The 20,370-nt window shown below is 66.5% G+C and overlaps 7 protein-coding genes across 7 annotated transcripts; 4 read left to right on the top strand and 3 right to left on the bottom strand.

The window, feature by feature from the left end:
* Positions 1-3,497: 3,497 nt before the first annotated feature.
* On the bottom strand, positions 3,498-4,501 carry EMIHUDRAFT_470187 (hypothetical protein; the record flags this gene model as incomplete). The annotated part of the gene is made up of 2 exons (XM_005771328.1): positions 4,008-4,501; positions 3,498-3,863 (listed from the first exon to the last, which is right to left on the bottom strand). Exons 1-2 carry the CDS (start codon positions 4,404-4,406, stop codon positions 3,498-3,500), a joined length of 765 nt encoding a protein of 254 aa, XP_005771385.1. The 5' UTR covers positions 4,407-4,501.
* Positions 4,502-4,790: 289 nt separating this feature from the next.
* On the top strand, positions 4,791-5,231 carry EMIHUDRAFT_243473 (hypothetical protein; the record flags this gene model as incomplete). The annotated part of the gene is made up of 1 exon (XM_005771327.1): positions 4,791-5,231. The coding sequence occupies one exon, from the start codon at positions 4,791-4,793 to the stop codon at positions 5,229-5,231; it is 441 nt and encodes a 146-aa protein (XP_005771384.1).
* A 1,437-nt stretch (positions 5,232-6,668) lies between these two features.
* Positions 6,669-8,981, bottom strand: EMIHUDRAFT_243472 (hypothetical protein; the record flags this gene model as incomplete). The annotated part of the gene is made up of 5 exons (XM_005771326.1): positions 6,669-6,923; positions 7,057-7,711; positions 8,041-8,114; positions 8,215-8,253; positions 8,343-8,981. 5 exons carry the CDS (start codon positions 8,979-8,981, stop codon positions 6,669-6,671), a joined length of 1,662 nt encoding a protein of 553 aa, XP_005771383.1.
* A 4,010-nt stretch (positions 8,982-12,991) lies between these two features.
* Positions 12,992-13,294, top strand: EMIHUDRAFT_243470 (hypothetical protein; the record flags this gene model as incomplete). Its single annotated transcript, XM_005771325.1, has 1 exon — positions 12,992-13,294. The coding sequence occupies one exon, from the start codon at positions 12,992-12,994 to the stop codon at positions 13,292-13,294; it is 303 nt and encodes a 100-aa protein (XP_005771382.1).
* A 79-nt stretch (positions 13,295-13,373) lies between these two features.
* On the bottom strand, positions 13,374-14,636 carry EMIHUDRAFT_424886 (hypothetical protein). Its single transcript, XM_005771324.1, has 2 exons — positions 14,386-14,636; positions 13,374-14,299 (listed from the first exon to the last, which is right to left on the bottom strand). The coding sequence occupies exons 1-2, from the start codon at positions 14,584-14,586 to the stop codon at positions 13,571-13,573; spliced, it is 930 nt and encodes a 309-aa protein (XP_005771381.1). The 5' UTR covers positions 14,587-14,636; the 3' UTR covers positions 13,374-13,570.
* A 493-nt stretch (positions 14,637-15,129) lies between these two features.
* On the top strand, positions 15,130-16,386 carry EMIHUDRAFT_118259 (hypothetical protein; the record flags this gene model as incomplete). The annotated part of the gene is made up of 1 exon (XM_005771323.1): positions 15,130-16,386. One exon carries the CDS (start codon positions 15,130-15,132, stop codon positions 16,384-16,386), a length of 1,257 nt encoding a protein of 418 aa, XP_005771380.1.
* A 2,037-nt stretch (positions 16,387-18,423) lies between these two features.
* On the top strand, positions 18,424-20,189 carry Lhcf4_2 (light harvesting protein). The gene is made up of 7 exons (XM_005771322.1): positions 18,424-18,523; positions 18,650-18,757; positions 18,861-18,947; positions 19,038-19,076; positions 19,149-19,227; positions 19,298-19,390; positions 19,683-20,189. The coding sequence occupies exons 1-7, from the start codon at positions 18,446-18,448 to the stop codon at positions 19,916-19,918; spliced, it is 720 nt and encodes a 239-aa protein (XP_005771379.1). The 5' UTR covers positions 18,424-18,445; the 3' UTR covers positions 19,919-20,189.
* Positions 20,190-20,370: the final 181 nt, after the last annotated feature.

The raw sequence follows: 20,370 nt of genomic DNA, 5'->3' as shown, positions 1-20,370 counted from the left end.
AGGCTGCAGCCGATGCGACAAAAACACCACTATAAAACGGTGAGTACTTGGGGTTGAGTGGGCTTGCTTGCTCCCTCAGCCGGGAGCAAAAATGCAAGAATTTATTCGTGCCCGTTTTATTTATTTATTGGTGTCCGTTTTATTTATTTTGCCCGTTTTATTTATTCCTGCGTCCACCCATACCGCGTTGGTGTCCCAGTCGTTGGTCGGACTGTGTTTCGCCTTCCCATCAATCAATCAATCAGTCCTTACAAGATCCTGCTCGCGCAGGTGGGGACCCTGTCCTTCTCCCACCCCTTGTTTGGTGTGTCCGTTTTATTCAACGCTGCTGCGAAAAGAATCACCTTGCCTTTGAAGCCGTCCGCCTTCAGCCACAGGTTAAACCTCACTTGGTGCTCCTTGTCGGAGGCGAAGTCCTTGCGGTGCGGCATCGTCACTACGGACAAACACACAAAATCTTCGTTGGCGGCACGCCCGCAAACGAGACCATCACCAGTCTCTTCTCGCGCGACGCCTCGTCGGCGGGCGGCCTCTGGGACCTCTCCGACCCGCTGGGACTGGTGATGGCAAAGCTCCCGGGAGATCTCTTACTCGCCGGCCTCATGGCGGCTTACACCAAAAACGGCATTTTCGCTTCCCTGTTCATTTTACACAGCGTCTCCGCCGCGCCCAAGCCTTGGTACTACGCGCTCTACGTTCCAGGGTCTGGTTGGGGCGTCTTTTCCACGTGGGACCTCTGCGCAGCGCACGGCGCCGTCGGGGGCTCGAGGGCACGCCACAAGAAGTACCGCGACATCCAAGAGGCGCTCGACCACATCAACGTGCACTACCCAATCCCGACCTCGACCCAGATCCTACTCGACTTCTGGTACCCGTTTGAAGGGGAGGCAACGCCAGCCCATCCCGGCGTCCTTCTCCAACCCGTCGTCCTGAGCCCCGGCACGGTCACCACCTACGCCCAGCCAGGCAACGGCAACGGCGCCGCTGCGTCGTCATCTGCTGCGTCGTCCTCGACGGCAACCGGCAACGGCGCCACTGCGTCATCGTCGGCTGCATCGCCCTCGACCTCGCCCGGCGACGGCGCCAGCATCGAAGAGCTCGATCCATCGACATCCTCCCCCATCGACCGGCCGCCGAGGCGCAAGCGCCGGTTCGAACCGCCTCTCGACTGCCAGACAGCATCGGCCCCGCCGTCGCCGCCGCCGGTGCCACTGTCGTCGCCACCGCCACCGCCGCCACCACCGCCCCCCTCGCCGCCCCCTCCTCCTCCCTCGCCGCCGCCGCCAGCGCCGCCTTCCCCACCGCCACCCCCCGGCGGCGACGCGTTCCCGGCCAACCTCTTCGCCCCGACTTACTTCGGCGTCGTCCGCCCGGCGCCGACACAAGAATCTGGCTCGCTCGTCCGCCCTCGCTCACCACTCGCGGACGCTGCTGCCAAGGGCGACGCCTCCCCGCCCAGCGGCAAAGCGCGGACGACCTTCGGAGGTGCGGGCGATCCCAAGGGCTCGTCCAAGGTGCTGAAGACACACCACGACGACACGTCGGACCCTTTGTCCTACGCCGACCCCGCCACCGCTGGCAAGAAGCGTGACAAGAAGCGCGCCGCATCGACTGCCCTCGACAAGGCGGCGGAGGAGGAAGCCCTCGCTAAGAAGCACAACGCATCGTCTGCCCTCGACGAGGCGACGACCGACGAAGAAGCCCTCGCCGCCGGACAACGCCTCGCCGACGCCGAGCGCGAAGTACTAGAGCTCAACGCCGCAGACTCGCCACCACCGCCGCCGCCGCCCGAGTCCGGACCGGATCCAGGTGGCCCGATCTCGCCGCCGCCATCGCCACCGCCGCCACCGCAAGGACAGGCGTCCGACGACGGCGAGCAGGGCACGGGCGACGACCACGAACCCGCCATCGCCCCGGCGGACGACGGCGCCGACGCCGATCCGGCAGACGCCGGTGCGGCCTTCCTAGACGCCCTTCCTGCTCTCCGCCTCAACGCCTTTCGCCGGCAAGGCCTTCGATGTCCGTGTCGACGGTACGTACGCCACCGCCCTCTCCTCCGACACCCTCCAGGACGAGCTCCAGCGAAAGCTCGGCCTTTGGCTCTCCGCGGCGCTTCCCACCCTTCGGGTCGCGCTCGAGCGGGGCATGCCAGTCGATTTCTTCGGCGACTACCTTTACAACAAGGCCCACCACCGGCGGCCCCACGACGGCGTCCTCGCCGCCTGGGCGGACGCGATGCGCGCCCCGGCCAACGCGCCGGTCGTGCACGGCGACAAGGAGAAACCAGAGCTCACCCGGCAGTACAACGAGGGGTACAAGGTCGACCTCGCGGAACCCCATGCGGGACCAGGAGGGTGCGATGACGTGAATGAAGTCAAGCTCTGGACGCCCCTCCTCAAGACCTCCTCGCCGGGCGTTGGCAACGCCTCGAGTGGCGGCACGCCCGCCTCCGTTGGCCACTCCTACGCCTTTGGTAACACCGAAGAGAAGGCCCGCCGCCTAAACATGGGCTGCAAGGCGCGCGGGCAGCCCGGCCAACCCTTCTCCCACAAGACCGGCCACGGCTACGTCAAGGCGCATCGCGGTTTCTACCACGACGCGATCTTTGTCAAGCGCAACAACTTCAACCTGCTGCTCCACGAGACGTTCGGCGGCGGCTTCTCGCCCACCGCCGTTCTCAAACTACGCCGCCTCGCGCGCAAAGTCGCGCGCGGCAGCGTTGACCGCACGGCCTACTCGCCCAAGTACTCGCTCTCTTTTATGTCCCACCATGCAGAGCGCATCTCTCTCTCTGTTGTGCGAGGCGTGAACCGCGCCATTCGCTCTCACCTGGCAACCCTGTCTGCACGTCTCGCGCGCGCGTGAACAGGCCTCCAGGCCCCAAATGACGTGTGAGTGTTAGATTTGTTTGGTATTGCTAAAAATCTCTCTCTCTACGGACACAGAGCCCGCCGGAGTCTCCCGGGCAATTTGTTCGGTGCCGCGCCAGCGGGCCTTCTTGATGAGCGAGTCGTGCTTCGCGGCCGTCGCCGCGATTCCCGTGCCGCCGCCACGGAAGGTGGCACGTGCTTTTGAGAAGCCCACTTTGCGGCCTTTGCCGCTTGCCCACCGCTTGGCTTCGTCGACGGGCGAGTGCCTTACCACACTCGCCTCGGCGTTACTCGAAGCTGCGAGCTCAGCTGCGGCCACAAGAGCGGCCTGCTTGGCACGCAGCTGCGTAATCGTCGGCCCGCGTGCGCGGCTCTTCACGGCCTGTGCCGGGGAGTTGGCGTTCACGCGCATCAATCATCATCGTCATGGCTGTGTGCGTGCTTCTCGCTCGTGCGTCCTTGGAAGTTGTGCGCCTCCTCTCCTATGAGCTCGTATGCCACGTCGCCGCCTGTGTTTGGGTTTCTATGTTTGCGATTTGGAATTTGGTATTTGTCCAGCTCTTTGTTTATTTATTTAAGAGGAACCGTGGACTCTGGGGAGTCTGGAGCTTTCATGTTTCAAAACCGCTACGAGTACCCTCTCTTCCCACGTGGCCCGGTCGCGCCCCGCAGCGGAGCGCCCCGCCGCTGCTGCCGCAGCACGGGCGCGGCCGCCTTGTGGCGAGCCGCGACCGCCTGCCGCCCGAGCCCGCCTCGTCGCCGCCCCTGCCGGTCGAGGCGCGGCGCTGCGGTGGGCGGCAGCGGCACGGATTCCACCGAGTCGGCCGGGCCGACGCCGAGCAGCGCGCGGACGCGGTCCGCCTCTGCGCGGAGCCTGTTGGCGGCGCCGCCGCTGGCCAGCTCCAGCTGCGCCCGCGCCCGCTGCGCCGCCTCGATCGCCCTGCCGATGGCGTGCGAGAAGGCCTCGACGCCGGTGGGCGCCACCGTGGTCGCCTAAGGAGCAGAGACCCGAGGAGGGCGAGCGTGAGAGACGGCTAGCACCACACACTCCTTCCCTCAGAACCCCTCTCTCTGTCGGTGGCGGCCTGTGCCGCTCTCCCATCCCTCCACGCTTTCTGTGTGTCTGTTATATGTCACCTCGAGGAGCGTGTCGCCGCGGTAGACCTCCACGAATGGGAGACCCTTCGCGCCGCGCTCGACGAAGAACTTGTGCATCCGCTCGCCCGCCGCCTTGCCGTCGCGGCGGCACTCAAGCGAAAAGTAGCGAAGCTCCTGGTGCTTCTTCGCCTGCCGGTCGAGGAGCGGCGCCATCGCGCGGCATGTGCGGCACCAAGGCGCCTGGTACTTGACGACGGTCACCACATCGCTGGCCGCGCCCGCGAGCGCCTCGGTGAGGTTGCCTGGCGACGTCAGTGACACAAAGTGCTTCGATGGAATCGGCGGCGGCCCCTTCAGCCCCATCGCGATTGCCGCCCGCTGCGGCAAACGGTGTGCGGGAGGATGCACGGCGACGACGACGAGAACGGCGAGCTTCATATACACACGCTTCGGGTAGAGGCTCGTGAACCGCCACTCGATTGAGGAGAAGGACGCGCCAAGGGGCTGGATAACCTGGCGCACCGCTTCACCAGCCAAACCTGAACACAAAAGAAAAACGATGCTTAGCGGGGTGCGGTGCGGTGTGGCGCCTCACCGATTTCTTTCTTCCTCACCGAAAAGAAAAAAGTCGCGCCGCCTTGCTCGCTGTAGGTCTTGAGGTTGAGGGCCTCTACTTCAAACGGACCGGTCGGCCTTATCCCCACACGCACACGCATACGCATGCTCTCGGCGCGAATGCAAAGGTGGCTCCTGCCTGTCCTCTGGCCCGTCCTCGCAGTATCGCTGAGACTCCCACCGCCGGCCTCGAGAGCACCAGCACCGATGCTCAGTGTGCCGGGCAGCAGCCTCCGATCCACCTTTGAGGCCGCGCTCGTGCTCCAACGCGCTGGCGATGCCGACGCGGCGCTGGAGCGGTACGAGCTCTTCCTTCAGGCGGCGCGCTCGCTCGGCACGCAGGCTCCACCCGAATCGTTCGCCGAGGTGCTCGTCAACATGGGAACCATCCACGCGAAGAGGGGCGACGTTAGCCGTGCGAAGCAGCTCTTCTCTGAGGCTCTCGATGCGCGCGAGATGGGCACGGCGCATCTGAACCTAGCACTCCTCGAGCTTTCCGCTGCGAGCCGCGGCGGTGGGATGCCGCCGAGCGCACTCTCGAAGGCGCGCGGGCACTGCGAGCGCGCGATCGCCCTGAACGACGACGACAACGCTGTTGTCGGTGCACGGCGAGTCCTGAGGGACATCGAGAGAAGTAAGACCTCTTAAATGTGCCTTGGGAAATAAATAAATAGAGACATCACAGACCGCAACCCCCTGGGTGGGATCACGGTGCGGCTGGGCCTTGGTCCGTTTACCCCACTGATAAGGCCCTTTTCTGCGCTACAATGTGCGCTCCGCGCCCCTAGCACCGCGCCGTCTCCCCCGCCGTGACCGCGCCACATGCCACCTCGCACTGCCGCGCGCGGTTTCCCTGGTCCGCCTCCCCCCCGGCCACTCGGCTCTACGCGCCCGGCGGGCTCGGCCTCGCAACTGTGTGTGTGCGGTGAGCCGCCCCACCGTCGGGCGCGATCGGCCTTTGCGGCGCACAGGATGGTACTTCCCGATTTATGTGGCGCATACCACCGCCCCCCCAACCCTCAGCACCCTCATGGCAAGCACTACGCCAATTATTTAGTGACAGAAAAATCGGTATCTCACGGAGGCCGGCCGCGTGCAGACGTCGGCCTGTCTGCTGTCTGGAGTGATCTGTCGGCGGTCAGTACGACCGATCAGGTTGGAGGTTTCTCATGATTGGAGGGTCTATCTGTGTGTACTCCTCGAGATCTCTCCAAATCTGCCCTCTAATCAACCGTAATCATTCGGGAAGTTGGTGCTCATAGAGACTCATAGAGCCGGAGCCCCGTTTCCGCACTGCTGCGCGGCGCACGGTGTGGGCCGGGGGCCCCGCGCCGGCCCAGAGGCCGCATCGCAGGTTGAGCCACCCCTGCACGGTGGCTCGCCAAGAACTCGCGGCACCGGGGAAGCAACGCACGCCGCTGCTCGGGGCTTAATCTCGCGCCTCGTGCCCTCGTCGACGCCGGGTCCGCCCTAGAGAGGTGTCCGTTTTATTTATTTATTTAGATTTCACCGCGTATACTCGATACTCCGCAGAACTCCACGCACACCACGGGAAGCGCTCTCGAGACGGGACCGACCACAGTCCACACACCACCGACGTTCCATTAAGCATTATGTTATCTCGCTCGCCGCATATGGCACATGGCACAACACGCAACGAATACAGCAGCAGCTGAGAGCAAGGCTACCAACAGGCGGTGCCAGACTCCTAGGACGCTGCGCGCGTGAGCAGAGAATTGTACAGGCCACGACGCGACGCCTACGCCGAGGACAGGCCCAAGCCACCACGCTCGGACCGGTCTCTCCTCTCGCCCCGCCTTGGCGGTCATCACCCGCCCCCCACCAGTCCACCCGCCCCCGACCACCCGCCCCTGAGGCCCCCGCTTCGTGGTCCCGCCCGCCCACCCCTTCCCTTCCCTTCCCCGACGGCACCACGAGGAGTCCACTCCCCGGCCACGTCGCATCCCCCCCCTCCCCCCCCTCCCCCCTCCCCGCCACACGCCTCCCGACCCCCGACAGGCCCCTTGAGAGCGGGCCCTTGAGAGCGGGCCCTTGAGAGCGGGCCCTTGGACTGCCGCAGCATCCCTAGGCGCTGCTCGCCGCGTCGCCGCCGCTCGCCTCTCCGCCGCTCGGCGCCGCCTCCGCCGGCGTGTGGAGGAAGGGGCGGGACTGGAAGCCGAGCGTCACGCGCCGGTCCTGCGAGGCGCCGTGCTCGCCGCTTGGGTCGATCCGGTTGCCAGAGAGGTCGAGCACCTCGAGGACGGTGTTGTGCGCCAGCGCGGCGAGCAGCTCCGCGGCGCCGTCGTCCTCGATGTCGTCCGACTTGAGGATGAGCGTCGTCTGGTGCGGAGGGGGGTGGCGGGAGGGGTGAGGGGGAGGCGGGAGGGCGGAGGGGGTGGCGGGAGGGGTGAGGGGGACGCGTCGGCGGCGGGGCCGCGCGAGGGCGGCTCTCTCTCGCGGGTGTCGGCCGCACCAGCTGCGCGTGCGGCTCGGCGATGGCCCAGGCGAGATCCCACGCGCCCCGGTCGCCGATCTGGTTGTGCGACAGGTCGAGCAGGCGGAGCGACGAGCGCGCCACCGCCGCGGCGATCCTGCCGACCGGCCCCGCGCCGACCGCGCAGCCCGCCAGGTGGAGCTCGGCCAAGCCGCTCGACGGCAGCGCCGCGGCGAGGGAGAGGGCGCCCTCCGGCCCGAGGCGGTAGTTTGCCGCCAGGTTGAGCGAGCGGAGCGCGCAGCCGGACGGGTCGGCGAGGGCGGCCGCGAGGGCGGCGGCTCCCCCCGCCGTGACCAGGTTGCCGCCGAGGTCGAGGGAGGCGAGGGGCGCGCCGGCCGCGAGCGCGTCGGCGAGCGCGCGGCAAGCGCCGTCCTTCGCTCCCGTGAAGGGGAGCGAGAGGGAGGTGAGGCGCGAGCCGCGCCCGCACAGGGCGGCGGAGAGGGCGGCGGCGCCCGAGTCTTGGATCGGGTTGTGCTCGAGCGAGAGGGAGCGGAGGGCGGGGTGCGACGCGACGGCGGCGGCGAGCGCGCGGCAGCCCTCGGCCGAGATGAAGTTGCAGCCGAGCGAGAGCTGCTCGAGGTGGCGGTTCCCGTCGAGCGCGGCGCCCAGCGCGGCGAGTGCCTCGACCGAGGCGCTGCGGACGCCCGACAGCGCTAGCTTCTGCACCTGGGGCAGCGGGGTGGGAGAGGGGGGTGGGTGACGGGGGCTGGGGCTCGTCAGGGGCGGAGCAGCAGGGCTGAGGGTTAGGGTTAGGGTTAGGGTTAGGGTTAGGGCTAGGGCTCGTCAGGGGTGGAGCAGCAGGGCTGAGGGTTAGGGTTAGGGTTAGGGTTAGGGTTAGGGCTAGGGCTCGTCAGGGGTGGAGCAGCAGGGCTGGAGAGGGCGTCAGGGGTGGAGCAGCAGGGCTGGAGAGGGCGTCAGGGGTGGAGCAGCAGGGCTGGAGAGGGCGGGGCACGCGCCCGGCACTCTTCGCCCGCGAGCAGCGCGGCGACAAACTCGAAGGCGCCCCGCAGCCCGCCTCCCGACTGGCCGAGGTCCACCTGTGGGCCAGGCGGAGGGCTGGCGGAGGGTCTGGCCTTCGAGCAGCCGCACGAATGGCAGAGCTATATATATTATATAAGCCTCGCGGAGGGAGGCGACGGGCGCGTCGCCGCCGCCCGGAGGCTTCCGCTTGAGCGCCTGCAACGCGGATCAATCCGGGGAAGGGTCGGGACGCAGAGTGCCCGCGTGGGCGGCGGCAGAGTGCAGAGCGCCGCGGTGAGCGAGACGAGGTCGTCGGCTGCAGGCTCCAGCGCGGCACCCGACTCGGGCTTGTGGAGAACGAGCTTGCGCAGCCGCACGGCGGGGTGGGCGAGGAGGCGGAGCAGCGGCGACGACGCGCCGAGCGAGCGGCAGTCCGCAGTGAGCACACGCAGGTCGTCGAGGGCAGCGATGACCCGAAGCAGCTGCTCGGGCGTCCACGAGCCGACCCCGACGTTGGTGCCGTTGAGGCGCTGGATGGTGCGCTGGGCCATGGCCGCCCTCGTCACGGCGGATTTGGTCAGCAGATCGCAGCCCGCGATGTCGAGCTCCCGCACCAGCCCACGCGCGAGCCGGCCGAGCGTGAGCTGCAGCAGCAGCTGGTCGGTGGCGAGGTGCGGGTCCGAGGAGAGGAGGAGAGCGTCGCGCGCCCACGAGCGGGAAACGGCGTCGCAGAGGGAGCTGGAGACGCACGCGACGACGAGCTGGTCCACAGACGAACCCAACTGAGCCAGCACAGAGGCCAGTGCGTCCTCGGGGAGCGTCTCGAGCGTGGTGGTGGACCAAGAGTCGGCCGGTGCGACAGTTGGTGGCGGCTCCTCCGGCTGGATATTAAGCAGGTCTAGCCCGCCTGAGAGGCCGGAGCGGCGTAGTGCGAGAGCGGCCATAACGAGTCGGCCGCAAGAAGCACTAGAGCCGCAACGAGCAACGAGTCGGTCGAGGAGTTGCCCCTAAAGGCGCGTGGACGGAGAAGCTTGTCGGTTCCGCGGGATGTGGGGAAGATATGATGCGCCTCCAAGTGGTGCCCCTGCTTCCAGCTTCCCATTTTGAAAAAAAATGGGGAAATTATGTGTCAAAACACTGCCAGTATACACAACTCCTCCCTCTCCTTCCTTCTGCCCCGGCGCGGCCTGCAGCTTCGTTCGTGAGCAGCGGTTCCGCGGAATGGGGAGGACGAATGGTTTGAAAAAAATGCTATGCTGCTTCCAGCTTGGCAAGTATTGAAAAATAAGCTCCCGCGAGCTGGGAATATGACCGCCGCAAGCGGCGCGGCGTGGGGCGGTTGAGCATCCCTCCGGGGGCCCCTCTGCGCCGGCCGGGGAGGCGTTGTTGGAGGCTAGGACGCAAGCGTCCGTCGCTTTTTTCAAACTCGGGGCCCACTCCGCTACGCTCCGACCCGAATTTGGAGGGCCATGAAGTTTAAGGTGTTGCTGCGCAAAAGGGGCGGGGCACGGGCGCGCGCAGACGGCCGAGAGCTCTTTTTGGAGACCAGACCTTTCGATGGTTCATGCTTTCTATGTCTATCTATCATGCTTCATGACACGACACGCGGTGGTGGGAGCTGGTGGAGCTGTCAGCTGATCGATCCAAGCGGGTGGGGAGTGGGGGGCATGGCTGGGCATGCAGGTCCCCCAGTCGGCCCGGCCTCTGACGTGGTGCTGCCGCTGCATTCGCTGAAGAAGAGAGGTGCGACTTGATTGGAGGCGCTGGAGGCGATGGCGCTAGCGAAGGGATGTTGGGCCGGGCCGTGAGGGGCTGATGGCGCTGGCCAGCGCGGGGTGTGAGATGTCGTTGTCGTCGTCGTCGTATACTGCTGGCCCTCGCCCTCAGTTGCCAGGGCTGTGGGCTGCAGAATTGGCGTCTGTGGCGTCTACGCAGGCTCTGCAGCGTGATGGCTGGCGGTCGAGGCTGGCGGGACTGCGAGGCCGGCGGCAGCGGAAGGAGAGGCTGGGCACGAGCCAGGAACAGGCTCTGGCCAGGCCGCAGGTGGCTGCGCTCGGGCGAGGCGCGCGCGCGCACACAGAGAGTATACTGGTTGTGCTCAGGTTGCGCTACATCAACAGGGTGCAACTGAGAGGCTGCAACTAAGGGATGAAACAGCTTTGCAACTGCTGCCCAAGTTTTGTTGATGGGCTGCAACTGCATCCTGCCACCTTGGACACCTCGACACCTCAGACGCCACTTGACAACACACTCGACACCCTCTGGACATCCTCGACACCCTCGACACCCTCGACACCCCTCGACACCCCTCGACACCCCTCGACACTGGCAAGCAAGGTATCAGTTTCGGACAGGCCTCGACAGGCCTCGACAGGCCTCGACAGGCCCTCGACAGGCCCTCGACAGCCCTCGACAGCCCTCGACAGCCCTCGACAGCCCTCGACAGCCCCTCGACAGGCCTCGACAGCCCCTCGACAGCCCCTCGACAGCCCTCGACAGCCCTCGACAGCCCTCGACAGCCCTCGACAGCCCTCGACAGCCCCTCGACAGGCCTCGACAGCCCCTCGACAGCCCCTCGACAGCCCCTCGACAGCCCCTCGACAGGCCTCGACAGGCCTCGACAGGCCTCGACAGGCCTCGACAGGCCTCGACAGGCCTCGACAGGCCTCGACAGGCCTCGACAGGCCTCGACAGGCCTCGACAGGCCTCGACAGGCCTCGACAGGCCTCGACAGGCCTCGACAGGCCTCGACAGGCCTCGACAGGCCTCGACAGGCCTCGACAGGCCTCGACAGGCCTCGACAGGCCTCGACAGGCCTCGACAGGCCTCGACAGGCCTCGACAGGCCTCGACAGGCCTCGACAGGCCTCGACAGGCCTCGACAGGCCTCGACAGGCCTCGACAGGCCTCGACAGGCCTCGACAGGCCTCGACAGGCCTCGACAGGCCTCGACAGGCCTCGACAGCAGCTCGACACCCTCCTCGACAGCAGCTCGACACCCTCCTCGACAGCAGCTCGACACCCTCCTCGACAACGGGCCTCGACACCTCGACACCAGGGCTCAGGCTGTGCGCTGGTCTGTGAGAGGTTGAGGTGTGAGCCCTGGAGGCCCTGGGGATGGGGGGAGACTACCCGCGGGCCTAGAAGGCCCGCGCGCAGGGGGGTGGGGCCTTCACAGCCTTGCTTGTGTGAGAGAGATTTTTATTAACCAATATTATGGCGCTATGCGCTGGTCTGTCATACGAGCGTCACTTTGTACCCACCCCCCCTAGTTCGTGGGGACCCCCCCGCCGGTCGGTGGTCTGCCCCCGAGGTGGACCGGACCCCCCCTCCGGTCGGTCGCTCTCTCGGCGGCGGGAGGTGTGACGACCGACCCCCCCCTCGGTCGGTGTCCTTGCCGTGAGCCCCCTCAAACGCTCTCCCTCCTTCTCGCGAACCGCCACGGGCGCTTCGAAATCGCCGATTTTCACTATGAAAACCAGTCACGCAGCCAAGCGCCAAGGAGACTCTCTTCGCCGAGGCCCGAGCAAGCCCGACCGCACACGTATATGTGGAGCATCTACGCAGTCGCAGGCCTGGTCCTGCTTGCCGTTGCTTTGTACAAGCTCTGGCAGCGCTCCAGTTCTCCACAGTAACGCGCGCATCGTCCCTTCTGATGACTACGATGACTTGCCCGACTTGATCGACACATCGCCGCCGCCGTCACCGGGCTCATCGGCTTCCGAGTCTCCCAAGCGACAGCGAATGGCAATCGATGGACGTCGCTTCTGGAGCAACTCATTTAATCGAGAAGGAGGTGGACTGCTTCTTGGAGTCGCAGGAGGAGCAGTTCACCTTCGAGGAGTTCTACTGCATGCTGGGCCCGTGGGCGCTCGGCCGGCAGAGAAGGAGGTGCTGGCCGCGCTCAAGCGGCTCGTCAACGGGTACAGTGTGTCGCCGGCGAAGCTAATCATGGACGACGACGACGGGAGCGTGGACATGGACGAGCTCGTGTTCCGACCCAATCCTGTAGAGCGTCTCGAGATCAGCAACTCGGACGACGATGAGTGATTAGACGGGGAGAGGTCGCTTGGTGTCTCTAGTATTTCGAGATACTAATTTATTCACAGCTGTGGCGAGCGTGTGCGGTGTGACCCTCGAGCCAACCCGACCGACCCCCCCCTCGGTCTGCGCTCCGACCGACCGGACCCCCCCTCCGGTCTGCGGTCCTCCGCGGCCGCCGACCGGACCCCCCCTGCAGTCGGTCGGTCTGCGCTGGGCGCTCAAACCGCGAACTCGGCCTGTTCACTACAATGTGACGCTCGTATCAGAGTAGGGTGATAAGAAACAAGAACCTTGCATGCGACGATAGTGAGGGCTTGTGAGAGACAGACCCAGGGAAAGTCTTTCACAGCCTTGTTATTGAGAAGAAAAAGTGGGTTGCGGGCATTAAGAAAACGTACCATTAAGAAACCCTACCAAGCGATTTCCGCAAAAATCTAAGAAACCACGGCGCGCCGCAGGCGCGGCCCCGAGAAAAGGCCAGACACGAGTGTGAACGGGAGGCCCAGCTCAAAATTTCTCTTCGCCTGCGGCGCGCGCACTTGTCACTTTCCAAGTCTGCGGTGTTCTGAGTGGATGGAGTGAATGGAGGCGTGTGTGCGTCTTCCCGTCATCCAGACAGAGAGCCGACTCGGCGGCAGACTCTGGCATCGCCCTCGCGGACCGCAGCTTACCTCTTACCTAAAAATCCTTCGGGCCGGCGCTCTGGCTTGAGTGCCCCGGCCGGAGCTAAGAAACCACGGCGTGGGGTGGATGAGGGCTGTGGAAAGGCTTAGAAACGGCGGCGTGCCGCGGAATCCTGTTTTCTTAATGCCCGCAACCCACTGTACCTCCTATTCACACCGAGCAGCTGGGAGTGACTGCGGCTTATAGGAGACAGCCCACCCAGGGACCGGCAGCTGGTGACCGGCGCCATGCGACACGGCTTTTACCACCACGTTCAGGATCGGTCGTGGCTCGCCTCCGCCGTCGAGGCCTGGGAATCGCACGGCCACGTCATCGCCAGGCCGAGCGCTGATTGTGATATGCCGCCTGCTCCCGCTCTCGACCCCGCCGCTTTGGACCCGGACGCCGAGAAGCAGAGAATGCCGATGGACTTGAGCGCTCCGCTCCCGCAGCAGTGCTTCAAGAGGCACGCGCCTGCCGACCCCGTGCACGGAGAGGGCAAGCGCCCGAGGCCACTTCTCCCAATCCAGCAGCAGCACATGCGGCATTAGCTCGGCGTGCGCTCGCGGCGGTAACCGCTGCCCCCATACATGGCTAAGTACAGTCGTCGTACAGTCGTAGCATGCATGTGTCATAAATCGATATGAGGCCAACAACAGGTCAACTCTATCTCTCATACCTATCTCTCTCTCTCGCCGCTCTCTCTCGGTCTCTCTGCTCTCTCCGGTCGTCGGAAATAAAACTCCAAAGGACGGCAACGACAGGGAGAGAGAGAGAGCTCAGAGCCCACCGCCGGGAAGGGACGGCTGCGCCCCGCCCGCGGCCTGTCAGTCGTCGGGGAGGTCGTCGAGGTCGTCGTCGTCAAACAGGTTCGCGTCGCCCACCGCCTCGAGCAGCGTCGCCTCGAGCTCGCCCTCGCCCTCGCCCTCCTGCTCGGAGGCCGCGCCGTCGCTGCCCTCGCGCCGCGCCGCCATCACGTCCTCCTCCCCCTCGCCCAGGTCGCCGGCGTCCTCCGCCACCAACACCGCGCCCTTGGACTCAAACAGCTGCCGCCCCGTCTGACCGACCGCTCCTCCGCCGCCGCCGCCGCCGCCGCCGCCGCCGCCGCCGCCGCGTCGCTTCGAGAGCGCGGCGGCGCGCTCGAGCGCCCGCTCCTTCTGCTCCGCGTCGTACTCCGCTCTCCACGCCGCAAAAGACTCTGGCGTCACCGGCGTAAACGCGCCACCCAGGGCCGCGGCGGCCGGGTCCGCACGCCACGACCCCTCTCCCACGCCCTCGGGGCCCTTGCGTCGGCCGCTGGCGCCGCCGCTCGGCGCGTCCGCCAAGCACTCCGCCTCGCCTCCCCCGCACGCCGCCGCGCTCGCCTGCTGCCGCGCGAGCATCGCCGTGTGCATGTCCACCTCCGGCTCGTTCCGGTCGCGCAGCCAGCCCTGCGCCTGCTCGGCGAGGGAGTAGACCATCGCGCTGCCGGCCAGCTCGTCCGACGCCGCGGCGGCGCGCAGCATCGCCTCGCACTCGCCCACCTGCTCGTCGTTCAGCCCGAGCACGCCACGGACCTGCGCAGGAGCGCACGGGGCCGCGCCGTCAGGGCGCTGCGCTGTGGAGGCATGCTGCCGCGGCCGGCCGGGTGCTGGCCGCCCACCGACAGCAGCGGCGCCGCCGACTCGGGGTAGGCTGGAGGGAACCGGACGTGCAGGACCACCGAAACGTGGTTCTCGTCGCCGCCGGCCTCCGGCACGAGCGTCAGCTCAAAGCCGGGCGGATCAGCGCCGTCGAGGAGCTTGAAATCGTCCATGAAGATCGCCTCGAGCGCCTCGAGCTCCATGGCCTGCTCCTCCTCCATGAGATGTGATGCTCGGCAGATCGCGTTGGGCCTACGACTGCAGCAAGCCTCTCTCCGGGGCGATGGCCACAAAAAGAAATTCGCAATGGGATATCATATTCCCACGCGAAAGATCTTAAAAAATGAACTCGGTGGCACGGGACGCGGCGGCACAAATGGGGCACGAACGCCAGGCTACAAACACGGGGAATCGCGACTAGCGGTCGGGTCCTACATGGCGTCTCCCTGTATTTTAACGCGATGCTTGGGGCAGCGGGGCTCAGCCGCCGAAACAAAGAAAGAAAAAGACTAGAGAGGAAAGCCAACTAAAACACTCCGTTGCTTGGGTGACGTGTATCGCGCCGCGGAAAAGAGGAACCTCTTCGCGCCATCGCCACGTGCTGCAAGCAGCGCCGGGCGACGACGGCTTACCGCCTCCCGGTCCCCCTCGGCACACCCTCAATGGTGCCAAGCAGCCACGCCGCCGTGGAGCGACGTGCTCTCGGTACAGCGTGCTCGCAACGCCTCAGCGAGCCACGACTCCCGCAGGTTTGGGTGCCGCGCATGCAGCCGGACGCCCCGGCACGCATCATGTGGATGCATGCGCCAAAGACGGGCACGCTATTCAGTGTGACTGTGTACGCGCACAGCTGCGGCCCAACCTCCTTCAACGCGAGCCATATCTCGACCCAGAGCGGCCCTCCCCGGCTGGGCTGCGACTGCTCCGCCCGCCTCGTCCACCCTAGAAACCGGTGGCACCACGAGCCGCTTCCGCCATTGGTGCTGCGGCCAGGAGCCGTCGCCTTCCGCGTCGTCACCGTCGTGCGAGAGCCTCGGCAGCGGCTCCTTTCGACGTTCCGCTTCCTGCAGCAAGTCTTCGGGACCAACGGCACAAAGGGGTGCTGGGGGTGCTGCTGCGCCGGCTGGGGCCTCTCGGCTGCCCTGCGAACAACGTACTTCAGGACGGTGCGAGCCTTCCCGCGCGACGCCCCCGAGGGGCTCCGCGCCTTCCTGCAGATCCCCGGCGTCACCGGTTGCCAGACCAAGATGGTGATGGGCCGGGCCTGCGCCGACCCCTCGCCCGTCGCAGCCAACGAGAGCGCGGCCGCGGTCGGTTTTGTGCGCCACCGCATGGCCTTTGTCGGCATTGCCGAGCGTCGGCTCGAGACGCTCTGCCTGTGGCATGCCACCTTTGGGACGCCGCTCTGGTCGATTGAGGTGAGCGCCGCCGCCACGGCGCCCGTCCAGAACCACACGGCGCCCCCCGGGCTCGAGCTCGACGACGCGGAGGACGCGCCGCTCTACGCGGCGGCGGTGCGCCGCTTCGAGTCGGTCCCGGAGAGCACCGCAGCCGCAGTCCGGGCGTGCGTCTCCCGCGCGTCTGCCTTTGCGAGCGGGACGGCGGACACGGAGGAGGGCGCGGGAGGGTCGGCGGCGTCACAGAGGTCGGCGCGGCCGGCAAGGCTGGAGGAGGAGGCGCCGGTGGCGGACGGGTTGGCGGCGGACGAGGACGGCGGGGAGGAACTCAGGCGGGCGGCGGCGCCTACGGCGCTGGTGTCGGTGCTGCTGGCCATGGCGGCAGCCACGGTGCTGGCGACAGCGGCGTTCTTGTGCTCGCTGCGCAAGGTAGACCGCTTCTTCCAGGCCAAGGCACGCGACTGGGCAGAGGAAGCGCAGGCCAGCCACACCCTGCGCTCTCGTCTTCGTGCCGGGCTGGGGCCAGGCGCCTACCTCTCGAGGGCTGCCGCCGAGGAGGCGTGGCGTGACGCTGTGGCACAGGGTGAGGCCCTAGACGCGGCGCGTGGTGGTACTTCAGCGTGATTTACTTTCGAGGGGCCGTCAGGCGTCTCTCCGGTTATGTTTTCACTTGCTTTTCTTATTCGACCTTGGACCGCACTTGGAGCGGTGGCTTGCGGTTTTTTCGCACAACCACTGCGGGGCGGCACACCACGGGGCTCGAGGGGACGCGCACTCTGGCACATACTCGTAGGTACACCACGGCGCACGGGAGCAGCCGGCCGTGTGTGAGACAGGGAGAGAGTAGCCGTCGTCCGTCCCGTCTAAAATTCTTCTCTTTCGGTTGTATCTGTATCTGTTCGCCAGTGCGCCAGGGTAAATAAAGAAATAAAACACGAACACACCCAACAACCCAACCACACCCCACCCCCCCACCCACCACCCACGGCGAGATCCCGCCGCGGAGAATTCTCGTTCGAGATTCGGGACTGAACAAAAGGCCATCGATCGCAACTCGTTTATCGAAACGCAGGATGGGTGCGCTCTCGCTGCTGCTGATCGCTGGCCTTCCCCACGCTCGCTGCGACCTCGCGCGTGCCGACGCGACTCTTCGGCCAAAGAAGCTCGGCGGCAGCAATCCGCGCCACGACCCGCTCCCAGCGCGAGTGAGTCGGCCCAACCCGGCCACGCAGCTGCCCTGGCCGCGCCGCTGGCTCTACACGGCGCTGCACGCGGTCGCTCGCGGCGAGGTTGCGCAGCCGCGCGTCGCCGTCTTCATGGTGGGCCTGCCCGGCGCAGGCAAGTCGCGTGTGATCGGGCGCCGCTACGAGACCTTCCAGGCCAAGCGGCGCAACAGCACGACGGTGCTCGACCTCGACATCGAGATTGCGCAGCACCCGAGCTTCGACCCGGCCGACCCGGACCGCCTCTACCTCGACTCGAGCCTGCAGGCCTACGCGTGGGCGGACCAGCGCATCGAGGCGCGGTTCGAGCGGGCGCTGACCGATGTCGCCGTCTCACGCCTCATCGTGGACGGCACCGGCACGAACCTGGAGCGGCAGGTGCGCCGCATGGAGCAGGCGCGGCAGGCGGGCCTCTTCGTCAAGGCGCTTTACATCCGCGTCCCCTGCCGCACCGCCATCGCCCGCGCCGCCCTCCGCCGGCGAGCCGTCTCGCCGGTCCGCATCATGGCGTACCACGAAAAGATGGACGCGGCGATGCGCGTGGCGAGGAGGCACGCCGACGAGGTGGAGGTCATCGACGTGACCTTCGACGATGCGCCGCAGCCTGGCACGATGGCCGGCATCGAGGCGAGCTGCAGCGCGTCATTATTCTAGCCCTAGCGCGGGGCGGCGGCGGTCGGGAGAGGCCCTCAGCGCTCAGGCCGGAGCGGAGCGTGGAGGGGCGAGAGACAGGCACAGTGTTGGTGTGGGGCGTGAGAGGTGTAACTTGTCAGACAGCACGCTTAAATTATTAGGAGAGATCAATAGCGGGCGCGGCTCCCGCGCGCCACAAGCATTCCTCTCTCACCATGACACGCGACGGCACACCGACACCCAGCACCGCCTCGTCAAACCGAGTGGGCGATGGCACGCTCGCTGGCAAATGCGGTGGCAACCAGCAGGAGCGAGCACAGCACAGCGTAGAGCCAACCGGACCGTGCAGTAGAGGTTCGACTCTTGCGTGCACCCTGCATCGACGTCGGCAGCGACGCTGTGAGGGTCGAGCGGACCGCACGCCCCCGCTCGATGGCTTGCAGCCTGACGATCGCCATGGCTTCCCGCGCCGCGTCGGCCGCCTGCTGGATCAGCGCCTCCAGCTGCTTGCGATGCACCGACAGCGTGCCCATCGTCGGAAGCTGTGGCTGGCTGCACTGGAATGAAGCCGACGGAAAATTTGTTTTTTCTTTTCTCTTCTTTTACGTATTTTGATTTCAACGTTTTTGTATGTTTTCCTGCCTTTTAGTTTTTGAAAGATTTTTTGAGGTGCGTCGGGAGCGTCACCGAAGGGATGGCAGAGTTTACGTGAGATCGAGAGAGGCCTGCACATCGCGAGTTCGCCTGCTCGCGGAGTTAGTTCTTCGTTAGAAGTGAGTGTTTCTCCTTTTTTCTGCAGGATTACAAGAGACCTCCCTTCGCTTGGCATGCTCTCTGTCGTCGCGCCGCAGCTATCGCTCAGCACGGCGCACGTGGTTGGCGCGCGCCGCGCCCCGGCCGTCCAGGCGCGCCGGCGAAGCCGCACCAGCGCTCCCGGGCACCACAGCTGCACGCACCGTCCTGCAGCGCCGCCGCGGCCGCCGCCTCCCGTCGCCGCCGGAGGCTGATGAGCCCTCGCCTGGCCACCGCAGATGGCGGCGGGGCCGATGTACGACCAGCCGCTCGCCCCATCGACGATGGGCCGCGAGTTCATCAACTCGGCCCGCAAGCCTCTCTCTGAGTACGTGGGCGCGTCGCAGGCCGGCGCCTGTGGCCGGAGAGAGAGACACACGCACCCGGCGAGCAGGGAGAGGGTCCGTGCGAGCCGACCCCACTGAAATGCCGCCGCGTCGCCTCTTGCAGGAGCTCGCGGCGTTCCCCGGCGGCGGCGGCAAGGAGGGCGCTGCGCCTGTGCCGTGGGACCCGCTCCAGCTTAGCGAGCTGTGGAAGGTGGGAGGGAGGGAGAGAGAGCTCCTGCCCGGCACGCGATTCGCCCCCCCTGGTCCCGACCCGCGGCCACCTCGCCCCCTCCCTCGCCAGGTGTCCGCCAACAACCCCGACGTCGCCTGGCTGCGCGAGGACGAGCTGAAGCACGGCCGCATGAGCATGCTCTAACCCTACCCCTAACCCTAACCCTGACCCTAACCCTAGGCCGAGCTGAAGCACGGCCGCATGAGCATGCTCGCCATCACCGGAGTCATGGTGCAGTCCGCTGGCATCCACCTGCCAGGCGACAGCCTCCCCCACCCGCCCACCCACCGCCCCCCTCCCGCCCTCCCACCGCACACCCCTGCCCCCAGGCAACGCCGACATCTCCTTCGCCAACGCGGATTGGGCGATGGCGCCGACGACGCTGCCGCCCGCCGCCTGGGGTCAGGTCCTCTTCTTCATCGGTGAGATTACCCGAGATTACCCGAGATTACCCGAGATCCCTGGGGCCAGCTCCTCTTCTTCGTCGGTGCGCACACGTGCAGCCTGGCCGCCCCCTGCCCGCCCCCCTGCCCGCCACCTGCCCGCCACCTGCCCGCCACCTGCCCGTGTGACTCGGGGACACGGGCTCCGCTCCTCCGGCCACCCGTCCCGCCGCCGCCGGCTCACCGACGGAGCTGTCGACCCGCCCCTTCCCCGCCTCCCGCCCCCTCCCCGCCTCCCGCCCCCTCTGATCGGCGCCGCCCCCGGGAGCAGGCTTGGCCGAGGGTCAGACGAGCGCCGGCTTGTTCGACCTGTGGCTGGGCAACACGGAGAAGCGCGAGCCGGGCAACCTCGGGTGGGGCACGCAGTTCCTGTCAAAGGACAAGAAGGCGGCGGACAAGATGCGGCTCAAGGAGCTCAAGAACGGCCGCCTCGCCATGCTCGCAATCATGGGCGTCGCCTTCAACCACGTCATCCCCGGCGCGCTGCCAGGCTGCATGTACAACTAGGCTCTTGGCTCCCCTCGCCCTCTGCCGACGCTCGTGCGCCCGTGGCGCGTGTGGTGCGCTCGGGTAGTCGGCGGGTAGAGGGGGCTTTGCCGGGGGCTCTCTCGGGACTGGCGTTTCGCTTAGTTTGTGGCGTTAGCAGGGAGGTGGAGTGGGACCTGGCGTTTGCGAGTGGCCCGTGCACGTTGGGTGGCGGTGCGTCACACGTTTACGGAGCCATCCCGGTACCGCGCGTTGCGCGTACGATTCTGCGAAAAATCGCAAATATAAAATGAAAATCTTTTTAAGGTTCTTCGGGCCAGTTGGGGGGGGCAAACCCTGCCCGGCCCCTAGAACCCCAGGTAAGGCCCAGGTGTGGCCTAGGGCATCAGAAGGGACCAAGAGGAGTCCAGTCTGAGCCATAGAGCCCATGTCTTTGCCCCCGAAGGTCGCGTTCAAATGCCCGGAACGGCCGT

This window comes from Emiliania huxleyi (genome assembly GCF_000372725.1).
Source record: "Emiliania huxleyi CCMP1516 unplaced genomic scaffold EMIHUscaffold_389, whole genome shotgun sequence".
Classification (NCBI taxonomy): Eukaryota; Haptophyta; order Isochrysidales; family Noelaerhabdaceae; genus Emiliania; species Emiliania huxleyi.
The sequence above is the reverse complement of the archived record's forward strand: the minus strand, read 5'-3'. Positions and strand labels throughout refer to the sequence as shown.

Bases quoted from the DNA above. Each gene is read 5' to 3' on its own strand.
- EMIHUDRAFT_424886 (XM_005771324.1), bottom strand. From the start codon at position 14,586: ATGGAGGAGGAGCAGGCCATGGAGCTCGAGGCGCTCGAGGCGATCTTC. The intron at 14,300-14,385 runs GTGGGCGGCCAG...GCTCCTGCGCAG, and splicing joins CGGCGGCGCCGCTGCTGTCG to GTCCGTGGCGTGCTCGGGCT.
- Lhcf4_2 (XM_005771322.1), top strand. From the start codon at position 18,446: ATGCTCTCTGTCGTCGCGCCGCAGCTATCGCTCAGCACGGCGCACGTG. The intron at 18,948-19,037 runs GTGGGAGGGAGG...CTCCCTCGCCAG, and splicing joins AGCTTAGCGAGCTGTGGAAG to GTGTCCGCCAACAACCCCGA. The intron at 19,228-19,297 runs GCGACAGCCTCC...CCCTGCCCCCAG, and splicing joins CGCTGGCATCCACCTGCCAG to GCAACGCCGACATCTCCTTC.